The 12,354-nt window shown below is 40.5% G+C and overlaps 1 protein-coding gene across 2 annotated transcripts in view; it reads right to left on the bottom strand.

The window, feature by feature from the left end:
* Nucleotides 1–2,320: 2,320 nt before the first annotated feature.
* Nucleotides 2,321–12,354, bottom strand: part of CPPED1 (calcineurin like phosphoesterase domain containing 1) — a 47,520-nt gene continuing 37,486 nt past the window's right edge. The window contains exons 4-5 of one of the 2 annotated variants that reach the window (XR_014185367.1): nucleotides 3,022–3,458; nucleotides 2,321–2,708 (exon numbers count right to left, since the gene is read on the bottom strand). Coding sequence is in view for 1 of the 2 variants with exons in the window: in XM_082065031.1 (XP_081921157.1) it covers nucleotides 3,226–3,458 (233 nt within the window). In the remaining variant the exon portion in view is untranslated. Of the gene's footprint in view, nucleotides 3,459–12,354 lie in introns of both variants that reach the window. The other variant, XM_082065031.1, reaches the window with a different exon arrangement.

Raw genomic sequence — 12,354 nt, 5'->3', positions numbered from 1 at the left:
TTAAGGCATCAGTATTAATTCTAAATTAGCTAATTATACCAAGAAAAGTAAGCAAACAAAATTTGTCATTTATGCTGGTAAAAAACCACATTCCTATTTATTTTTTTAACTCTTTGCTTCATACAGTCATGTCCAGCAACACACTGTGGTTAAAAATCCTTCCCGCGAATGTTTTATGTGAATGAGGATGTGTTTTCATCTGAATTACACGATTGCATCCACTTCATAGGAATGAGAAATTGGGTGGAAGTTGTCATTCAAACTAAAATATTTTGAAACAATGTACTTTGCAAGGGAAATAGATTTTTATTTGTTATCCCACTGTCTCAGATTTCAGGATGCCGGAAAGTTTAACACATATGCTCCCTTTGACTGGGCTTGTCCGGGCCGTGGCAAGAGCAGCAGGCGTTGCGGCGCAGCGCGCTGACACTCCTGCTCCAGCCTGCTGAAGGGAATTCCCGATTTGCTGACAACTGAATGAGCTGGGAAAGGTCCAAGCACAACACCAGCCATTCCCTCCTTCCAGCCAATGCCATGGCCGTCAGAACAGACCCAACCTGCACACGACCTGCTCCTCTCTGACATGTTCATTTTCTTCCTTGTGAGACTTTGCAAGGTGAGAACCAAAATAAGTGTTTCCCATGTTTCAAATATAAAACCTGGAGAATATTCTTCCTCTGCCTGTGAAGTTAATCACATTTGTCTTTAAGAATATACGTGGGGTTTTCTCCTTTACCATCTGGTTTGGTAGCCAGTAACAGCAAGTACATTATTAGTGATTACCTGGCCGTACAAAGGTGGGGCAGAGCCTGCAGAACCTATGGAGCTACTGTTGGCTCCCAAAATCCTACCCAGGACAAGAAGATCAGCAGCCCAGCTTCCCTTGCTTATAAAACTCCAAACCAAAGGCGATGTGGTAATATTTTTGCACGTGAACTTAACAAGATATATAATTAGAAATCACTAAGTGAAGGAAGATTTTTGGGATATAAAGAAATCTTTATTTTTTTTTAATTGAGCTTCAGCTTTGTACTTAAGTGATATTTTAATGAAAATATGTCACCGATTTTTTTATGGTTAAAAGAACCTTGAAAAAAGTGAAAAAAATAAAATTAAAATGATGCTTATAGAAACACTTCTTTTGTAGTACACTGTAACTCTGAAAAGAAAATTTTAGAACACTATGTATACCGCTAGCATTAGCATTTTCATATTTGTGGAGAGACTTTCTCCCAAAGTTATGCTTTGATCTCCCAAGCTTCATATATTTAGTTAAATTATATCCTTTAATAAACAGGCATATTACAAAAACTCTTTAAATGTTTCCTCCATTCAGCTTTACAATATTGCGCTGGAGCAGAGAACATTCCATGCTTAGATTATCTCAGGTCCCTCCGCTCCTCTTCAGCCTTACAATTTAAATGGACTTAAAAGGTTTAAGTCATAGATTATTCTTCTCTCTGCAAAACATAAACTAGCATCCTCTGATCATTGAAATGGTTACTTAGCTGTGATTACTAAATAGCTTCCAGCTTTACAAGACCAGAGTTTAAAAGCAGTAAGTGGCTGAAAAGCTGTGGAAGTACACAGATTGTTAAAACCAGCGTCTGAACTAATGGGGGCTTAACTGGCAGTGAAACTGCCATCTGGGTACTGCAGGTACCTCTTGCAATGTCATCTCACCTTTGAGTTTAGTTCTCGTTTCCCAGATGTTCTCTTGAAAATAAGACTGTGAAAACATTCAACTGAGCAAAACCAGGCAGAGAAGAAAAACGAGATAATGGCCTTTCTTTCCGCACCGCCCATGACTGTGTGCAGGTCACCGCCCCAGGGCCGCAGCGCGCACGGGGTCCTGTCCAGCTGCAGGCACAGCTGGTTCACTGCGGCCTGCAAATGCTACACAGGTCATTCTAGAAGCTGACGAGCCCCACAAACCAAGCTTGAAGGAGCCCCCTAGATAAACTGTTGTGACTAAAATGTAATGAAAGTGACTCTTGAGTACAGCATTTCATCTCTCTCACCGTATTCAAATATCTGTAATGTCCTCTAGGGAACGATGTTGTATGTGAGTATACATAAAAACATATAGAATGCATTGCTTTTTCAGCCAGTAGTGTTTGTGTTCTTCCCTCTTCAGGTGCTGAAGCTGTGCTGTCTCTGTTTCTATGTAACCTGCGGCATGGATTATAACATGTTCAACTAAATCCTTAAAAAATAAAACCAGGTATGTGTTAATTACGCAAAGACTTGGTTTTGTATTCAACAATTAACAAATCAGATATACTTGCTAAAATAAAAAAGGTGGATTGCAGGACACAAATTTATTTTTATATCATTTATTTTTAAAGACTTACTCCAGTGAAGAAAATACACATTTTAGGGTTTTTAATTATTATTACAGTAAGGCACTCTTAAATTGCATTTGGAAATCAAAGCTCCCCCATTGTCTAGTAATCAGTGAAGTGACTTCTGATAACAGTATTCTGGACAGAATATTCTCCCCAAGCAATTATTCGAACTTCTGAAGCTATAGCAGAAACATATGCTAATTGAATGGTAGTTAAATTTCAAAAGGAAGACAGTCCATATTTAGTTTCTGTCAGTGGCATCTATATTAGCTTCATTTATAGACTCTTCAGTATATAAAAGTAGGGTACAACAGAAATCCAGGCTGTGACTGCTGTCCTCTTGCTGCTGGCTCTGAAGAGCTAAGAAAATAAAAGTAAGGGAAATGGGAGAAAATATGACCTCCAGGCAACAAAGGTTGCTAAAAGTCAGTGGGAGTCTGGTGACTGCAGAGCTTTTGAGATTTTTTAATAGAGTAAAAAAATGCCACATTTCTATTATACGGACTGTAACAGAAATCACAAAATATATTGATTTTAAAATGCTCTCTCAAATATAAAAGTAAACCAGACTTGTGTTAGAGGGTTATCTCAAACTCCAGCTCTGACTCTTTGAGACACTTTCTCTCTAAGTCTTACCTAGGAGCAAAATAAAAATTCTCAGAACAGTTCTTACCATATTAGTTCTGCTACTCTTCCATATTCCTCGTAGGTCTCATTTCTAAAAGGAGAAACAACTTTGTCGTGTTTTAGGATAATAAGCTGGGAGCTGTTCTGGGGCACGGTGCTCAATCAGAAATCTCTCTCCCAGCCCGGGGAAACTTTCTGAAACTTCTATTTGTCTAATATGGAAAAAACCAATCACATAATTTGAGGTAGCCTAGTTTTGCTTAGCAAGCAGATCTTGCAGCTCCTTCTCCAGGCCATGGCTGCTCAGGTCCGTTAAGCTGTAGTATCTGTGAACAATCCTCTCAGCCGTGACAACCACCACGCGAAGCCCGTGTGTGTCTTCTCCCAGCTGACATCCTATTGCTGACGAAACCACCATCTCCAGTCCTTTGTAGGACCCTCCCGCATTCCTGTGGTAATGGCCAGAAAATACAGCTTTAACGCCTGTTTAGAAAGAAAAAAGAGAGTATGTATTTAGTTAGCAGTTGCAGTTTATGTATAAAACAAGTTCACAGTCAAAGATACTGCCGAGGGTTGGAGAGAAAGTTCTAGAGCAAGTACAGCTACAGGTGTCATGTTTACCTTCATTCTTCAGTGGTTCATAAAGCATAAAATTATAAGTAAACCATTTCCCTGAACTTGCACTTTAAACAAATAATTAGTAAAACAGTAGTAAGTAATACCTAATTAGTAAAAACTTTATTGTGTTCCACTAGCTCTGGTTACTGCACTCTGACTTGCCGAGGCTTACTGAAAAGTGTGCTTGTCACCTTGCTCCTCCTTTGGCTACAAAGCAGGAACACTCGAGAGGAACCTGATTCAAGTTAGAAAAATGTCCAGTAACAGATAACTGCCTAAAGAACGATGCTACCGAAACACGAGTGGAAAGCCAAGGACTGTGGAGCTGTGTTTGTCAGTTAACATGCAGAAAATTCACTAATGAGAGCTTAAACCTGTTTACCCAAGGCCAGTCACCTTAAAATTATAAAAAAAAGAGAAAGGCAAGACAAATAAAAAACATAAATGAGAAGATTATTTATCTTTTATCAAAGACATCAGGGGTTATCACAGGTGGAGCAGAGCCAGGTACATCAAAGAAACCTAATGAGCAGAAGAGGTTGTGAGTTATAATGAGGGGAAGAAAGATGAGAGCAGCCAAAAAAGGAAAGGTTGACAACCTGCAAGATGAATTTCCATTTACCTAGTATGGGGTACAAACAAGGCAGGCTTCTTCTGATTCCCTCTCTATTTTTAATGACTTATGGATGCTCCATGTCTTTCTCTTTTTAAAAAATAGACTATTTATATTTTGGACTGTAATGTGGTAAAAAAATATATCACCCTATTATAAACTTGAAAAGAAAGAAGTACATTTGATCTGTCCCCAAAATATGCTATACTGAAAATTTCTGGGTAGGTTACATGCAAGTACCATCAAGGCTTGGTCAGGAGCAGAAGAAAATGACGAGCAGCAGCAGGTAAAGAGGACAAACATACCTCATGGTTAAGGCTTTATAAAGTACTTTGAAATCCTTGTGAATCATTGTCTAACTGAACAGCCAGACAAATGTTTAAAGAAATCCAGCTGTTCTTCCCCTTCTCTCAGAATATCATCATTTAACAAAACATTCAATTTGCAGATGCTGTCTGATTTTGACCAACTTCTAAAGACGATCCATGTGCCATGTCTGCGTTCTCGCCATGCTCCTCAGTAGCTGTGGGATTTTTGCACAAGTTTTGAAACAATTTCAAATTAAATTAAATTGTCTCATCCCCACCTCCCAAGCAGTAATTTGTACTATTTGTTTATTCTGCCTTGCAAAAATAAACAAATAAATGAGTAGAAGCTGCATTCTCTACTCTGGCCTTTCTGACCGTCTTCACAGATTGAATTCATGCCACCGAATAGGTTATTTTCTCCTTCCCATTTGATGTTCTATAAATTTTAACCAAAGGGGTTTATTACTACGAAAGAAACCTTGTTTAGTCTCATGAGTCAAAAAAACTAAAGAAAAAGTAATTTTGATCCTGAGTACTTATCTTTCTCGTCAAAGTTTGTAAAACCATTAACGGCAGAGTTGAGAGACCAGTTTGTTCCAGGGGAGAGCGAGCGGGTCCTGTCCAGGCTGTGCCGGCGTCCCGTGGGCGCGCTGCCCACGGACACGGCTCCGCGCCAGCCAGCAGCGCTTTTCTTCAGCAAAAATGAAAAACCATCGGCTTTCCTGCTCATTTCAGATGGTGCGTATTTTATTGTGAACAAAAATGCGGAGTTAGTATAAACAGCTAATTTTACAAACAGGTTTTGGGATTCATTTTTGGCATGATCAGTCTAAGATTCTTTAATTCCAGACTGTTACAGCTTCCTGAAGCTGCATCTAATGCTATTTTATACTGATGTAAACACAAGAATTACTGGACCAGATGCCTGAAAATACTGAGAATTTTGTTGTTCATCATCAAGTGCAAAACATTGTGCTTAATTTTATATTTTGTTACAGAAAGTGTTTATGTCTGGTATTGATTTACAATACCAATAATGACAATTCAAAAAATTTCAACCCCCCCTGAAGGATTTAGATGTAATTTTGCTACTGAAATACAATAAATTGCGTTCCCTAACCATAATGACACTTTGATGTTTCTACATAAAGCATCTGAAAATATATTAAGTTAATGCTGAGTGACTCAGAAAGCACACTAAGTATTCCCTGACAACTCCAACTACATAGCCAGCAGGTTATCAAAATAACCGGCTACTTTATGAAACAATCTTTCCTATGAGTTTGCTGTGTTGGCTAAAAAACTGCTGTGCTATAATGGAAAAATATTTCACTGGCACTATTCTATAGATGCTGTATCTTGCTGAACATAGTTTATGTTTATATTGAAAAATAATTTAACAAGCCAAGGTGTAACCGTGTGTCTGTTCTGGAGCAGGACAGCAGTGAGCTCGGCACAGCTGGGGACAGTGCCAGGTGCTCCCCGGTGGCACTTGTTCCTCTGCTCTCTGTAAATACTCACTGCTGATCATTACATTTCCAAGCAATGTTTTGAGCATTACAGGTCGAGGAGCAATCCTGAAAGATAACGCAGCCATAGACACTGTGGTGACAACACCAAACTTCATTTGTTACTTTTCATATATTCCAGCAACCCGCCATTCCATGCTTAACACAGAAGGTAACACATGCTCCATCCTGTTCAAATGATAGGCCAGAGAATGGGCAATTTGTGAGATGCCATCACTTACGTGACTTTTTTTTTTTAAAAAAAAACAAGGTAGCAACAACTGATTTTTGCCTTCAGACAGCAGAAATTCTGGAAGAATTTCTGGAAGAACAGAGGCAATTTAAAGGCAGAGAACAGTGATTAGGAACACATTACAACTTCACAAGGAAATCTTCAGTTCTCTAGCCAGAAAGACCTTCCCCCCTTTCTCCCCCAGTAGATTCTGACCTCTTTCACAGTGATCACTGCAGAGGGAAGCAGGCGAACCTGTCTTTAGACAGCTGCCTGCATCAATCCTTCCCTTTGTGCGAGTGATTTGAAGACTGATATAAAATATATAAACTAGGCTCAAAGTATAGCTAAAAATTAAGCAGCTTGAAAATCAAAATATAAATTATTCTGCTGTGTGCCTGGTAAAAGCTACACAGGCTTTCATATTTCAACAGTCAAACCCTTCTCAAACAGCAAATGACTTAATGTAGAAAACAGAATTAAGTTACCTTTACTGTGAGTGGAGGCATACGGTCATCGTCAGCTAGAATGTGTCCGTTACCCTATTTTATTTTATCAGTACTAATTCTCTTTGTTCCGTGTAGCTTGCTTATCTACCTGGTGTATCCACTTGCAAGTCAGCATAATAATTTGGAGAGATTGCTCTGACTCAGCTGCAGGAACCCAGCAAACACCTCAGCAGGCGACGGTGGAGCAGAAAAGCCCTGTGACATAACGGGCCCTTTGCAGAGATTCTGGACTATCTAGATATTATTTGGGTCCTTATAATATAAAGATGTTTTACAACTGGTGCTACAGTCAGTTTGAGAGCGAGCAGTCATTGCTCAGCTCCCGCCACGCCGCTTGCTCTGTGACTGTCTAACGCAACGTACTGCTCCGTTCTCTCCTTAGAGCTGCCTGTAACGGATCCACGTACGTCGCGCGTTCTTGTCCTTCAAGCACTTAACGAATAACCAGCAGTCTCCAGCAGTGTTCTAGATTTCACGCTCGGGCACGTATCTCGTATGGACCTGACTGGATCTTGGTCAATATTTTCCACCTTTTCTGCAGGTAAGCAAAACTACTTGAGTCTATGAAAAAGTTGGAAAAAATTACAATCATAAAACGATAATGAGGTGTAAACCCATGTGACACATTTCGGTAAGGGCAAGAAGGGCTCCCTTTTTTTCCTGGAAGCTTCTGTGCATATAAAGTAGCATCTTCCCCCCACTTTGGAATGAAAAGCTTTGTGTCATCATATATGTAAAACAAACCCTGACATACAATTTCAGTGTAATTAGAGGATGTGAAAGTAATAAAGGAACTGTAGTCATGCTGTAAGAAAACCAAAAATCTTCCCTTGTCGGAGAATTCAAGGAAAGCTTTTGAGAAACCCATCCTAGACCGCAGAGAGACAGCAGACAAAAAGTTTGGCCCACAAATCGTGCAGCTTTTTTCTCCTTAGGCAAATACTGCAACTTCACCACAGTTACGTTTAATGTCTGCTGTCTGCACTCCAAAAGGTATTTTGGTACTGAACTGAAAAGTTATTTGTTAGCAGTGCAAATATGATCCCTGAGAGAGCAGATGTGATTGAAAACCTTTTTATCTCCGGCTGGCGGTGGGAAGCAGATGCTGCCTGAACAAGCTGGTGTTTCTGGGCACTGCTGATCCGAATTCCCCTCTCAGCCTGTGTGTGACCCACATCCCCACTGCACCGGGCGGCTCTGCCTGCTCGGCACCCGCCCCTGCTGGAATTCGCTATCTGCCTCACACACCTCCCAGGGAAAACTCTGCCCAGACTTTCCGTTTTCAGGTATGCTCTGTTTCCACTGCTTGTATTAATCCCTGATAGTGTTATGTTACAATATGTCACATCTTGAACAAAGAAACGAACGCGTCACCGCTGTGCATGAACACAAGTCTAACTGATGTTGTTTTTTCTTCAATACACTTTTTGTTCACTCAACTGTATTCCACTCACTTTTGTTAGCTAGCAGAAGGAAAGCTGAAGCAGTCAGTGCAATAGTACTAAGATGACAAGCAGGCAATTTACTTTGCTCTTGCTTTTGATCTTAAACATAAAAAGAATCTTAGAGATGTATGCACTCAAATTTAATTTATTCATTTCAGATGTTTTTCTGAAGTAATACTGTCAAGTTCCTGTCAGCCCTTCCGCACCCCGTGTATTGTGGTTTGGTTTGTCTTCCCCTAAACTCTGTGAGAAAAGAACAGTATTCTGGCAGGCCCCACTTCACAGCCCCCTTTACGGTATCCCCAGGTCAGTTAACCGCATCCAGCTGCACACATAAAGGTACAGGCCTTTCCCATGGCAAAAAAAATGTAGGTAGAACGGCGATTTGTTTTTAATCCCTGGTTTCTGAAATAGCAGTTGGGAAAACCTTTGATAGAAAAGCTGTATGAAACACTAAAAAAACTACCATGTAAATAAATGTCCAAAGGATGGCACCTTCACAAGCATTCATTGTTTCATTTTTAATGAAATCCATAGTAATTTGAATTCAAATGTGACTGGAGCTTTCACAGTATCCATTAACCAAAAAAAGAGCAGGATCCATTACTGCAAGACACTGTTCATACCTAATGGATTATTCATTAAAAGAAAAAAAGGGATTAAAATCAGAATAAAGTAAAAAACTCTGCAGATAGTTACTATAGCAAAAAAAAAGAAAAAAAATCCATTTGTGATCAGAGTGGGACTGGAAGCCAGAGACTGAGGTGGCACCATCCAGTACTGGACACCAGGTCTTGCTCTGTCTGTTCTAAAACTGGACTTGGATCATGAGAACAGCTCAAACCAACGAGCTTCCTGCCCGCTCACCAAAGCGGAGTTTTCAGACTCAATCAATCCGCAAAAAAAAATCTTTGTAAAAAAGGGTTTAAATACAGGATTTTATTCTGATTTTAGTAAACCAAAGATGTTCTCCTGCCAGCAAGCAATTTACCATCATTTTCTGATCAAGCACAAAAAAGTCCTTTTTAGTTCTGTTCCGACAAAGCTGAATCTGAAAAACAACAAGATTTACTGTTTCCAAGATGTGATCATAACTCTTTTTCCCTACTAAAGAATGAAATACATACCCATAATGGTCCAAGAACCCAAAGATGCCTTTATAGCATAAATAAATCATGATATCACAACCAACAAAAACCTGGACTGTTCAAGAGTCGTCTGAAGAGATCCAATCCTTACGTATGTTGATAAGCCTTAGACTCTTCATTAGCTTGACCGTGAAATGAGTTAATAATTGCACAGGTCTGAGGCTGATCCACACACTGCATTATGTCACTTTAGACTGTAAGGCTACACAGCAGCTTCGGCAAGGCAAGAGGGGAGTGCTGAGGAGGGTAACTAACAGCTGCCGGGATTTAGCGTGCTGCCTTTACTGCTCTCCGTATGGTCATTCCTAAACAGAATCTTCAAAGCATAACTCACTTTTTAAAAAATTTCAAGCAAAATTAACCTGGTTCCAAGTAAAAAACATGATCCAAAGACTTAGCTCATGGTTTCTGTTGCAGACATTTCTCAACAGGAAATTCAAAAACACCTTTAAAGACTCACACACACCCTGCGGTGCCTGCTTTCCAAAGCCAGCTCACTCAACGAGCAGTCATCGCAAGAGCTTCTGTGAGGTCTTGTTCACTTGCATCTTTCTCAGTTCCCCCTCTGGTAAGAGGGACAATTTTTACTGGCATTTCCCCTTTTCACTTGGTTCTCTCCTCAAGCTCCGTGAACCAGAAGAGCACACTGTACTACACAGGGCTTTTCTTCCCAAGATGGGGAATGGGGACTGTTAAACTGACTCACTGGCCTACGAGGGAAAGAGATGTCAACAAGGCTCTGAGGTTTGCTTTGGATGCTTCATGGAAAAGGGATGACCAGGCCAAGCAGGCTCAGGAGCACCTGCACGTGTACAACCATCGCATCCTCACAGAGTGCAGCAGCTCTGATTTAGAAGAAATTCTTGTATGTAATGCTGACAATCTTACAGCAATTCCAAGTCCTCAAACAACCCAAAGCAGAATAATGTTTTGAAAGAAACCGAGTCCTATATGAAATATTTACGACCTCTTTCAGACCTGGTGATACCAAAAGAATTTTGGAAGGAAAGTTTAGCTACCCCAGTGGTGTTAGCAAGCTGTTGACTTCATTTCTGACAAGAATGAGATGAGAATATGAAAAGAAACAACATAGTGGAGATCATGCAGAAGGCAGTTTCTTCGTTGGCAGGAGCAGCCAAGGTTATCTTACAGAATTTTATCCCACAAATTATCACTCAGACGAACCCTCCTAAACACCAGTTCTGCGGCACCAGGGAAAATGGTCAGCATGATTTTGACATAATTGCACTGGAAGAGAACAAAGACATCTCGCTGTGTCTTGTGGATGATGTCCCCAAGAGTGATTACAACCTGTATATTCCATGACATGATGCTATTGAACTGTAATGGACTTTTAAAATTTTGTAGTTTTTTCTCCTCTGTGTTCTTTTATCACATCAATATTACTTGAAATACAATAGCTGGCCTATCCGTCCCTGTGAAGGCAGGACTGAGGGGAGAGAGGGGGGTTGGCCATGTCCCTGTCCCTGTGGCAATCAAGCTCCTGCTGAGTAGGGACACCGAGGATAATGGGACCCCCAAGGCTGGCGACAGCAGGCACAGGACACATGTGCTGTCAAAGACCTTGGTTAAAAAAAAAGTAAATACAATCAAGTGCACTCTTTGGAAGATCACTCAGAAAGCTTATGCTGTTCAGGCATTGCCATAGCATCAGCCGCCTCCCCACAGAGTGGAACTGCAGTGACAACGGGGAGGAGGAACTTGCTTTTTCCTGCTGAGGTTTCCTCTACCGAATTGTGAACATGGTCCTCAGCGTCCAGCTCCTGGCGGTCTGAGCTCTTCCACCAGCAGAGTTCAGCAGCTGGTAAGAACAGAAGAACTGTAGTGGAACATTGTACATGACAATATTAATGACATGTGAGGTGACAGTACCCACTAACTTGCTATAGCAAGTCAGAAGAGAATAGCAATGTTAGCAATGAAGAGAGGGGAAAAATCTCCAGTGCAACAGTAAGATTTTGTGAAATACCTCTGTTTTCCTAACTTCTTGAAAAATGTGATGCTTGCTAGTTTAAGAAATACAGACTAAGTTCCAATCTCAAAGGAAATCTAGTTGCAATGATGACAGAAATCCAAACATGCTAAAACAGGATGGAAAAGAATGCACCCACATTTATCTTGAAATATTAAAAATAATTTCATAAAGAAACATGCTCCTAGAAAACAATGTTTCTCACACAATCAGATGATACTGGGCTGGAATTCAGACTTGCACTAGTTTAAATTCATGGGCCGTCTGGTTCCAGGCTCTGTAATGACCCTCGCTCCTCTGCCGTGCTCCCACATAGCCCTGCATTGGGAAGCAGCTGTTTTCCAGCTCCAGTTCTGATGTACGAAAACCATTTTGAGGCAGGTTTCCTGGGTCCAAAGCACAACTGGCCCAGACTCAGTTGGAAACCAAACAGCTCAACCCAGCGCTATGGACTGTGTAAAAATATAGGAAGAAAATTACCAATACAAAAATAAACCAAAGAAAAGCAAGCAGGTTTTCCAAATTAGGAAGAGAATGCCTGGAATAATCAGCACAGGCAATCAGTGCATGCTTTATTTAGACTAAGCCTTCAATTAAATAAATGCTTTTCTCAGCAAAAGCAAATGAGACTGTAAGAGAACGAGAAGGCTAAATTAGTGCAATATGAATGACATAATAAATATGTAATGGGTACAGTACAGACCTTGCTTTTCCTCCCATGCACTCTGTAGAGAATGAGGAAAAAGTGGTTCTGACTGAGCAATGAAGTTTATCACATGGTCCAGATTATCACCTTTCAAATGCTGATTAATGAATTACTTTTTACAGTAACTGCAGACATGAAGCAGTGTTCACTGCGTTTCAGTGCCAGGTTTCCGGCTCTCCACACCGTCTAGAGGTGCGGTCCAAAGCAAACAAAAGGAGGCATTTCTTCACACAGTATGAACCATGAACTTCCCTTCACAGGCCATTGTGAAAGCTGAGTTTTCAAAAATCAGCTGAATG

The sequence above is a fragment of the Streptopelia decaocto genome, assembly GCF_964273445.1.
Source record: "Streptopelia decaocto genome assembly, chromosome: 13".
NCBI lineage: Eukaryota > Metazoa > Chordata > Aves > Columbiformes > Columbidae > Streptopelia > Streptopelia decaocto.
This window is presented reverse-complemented; position numbering and strand designations above follow the sequence as displayed.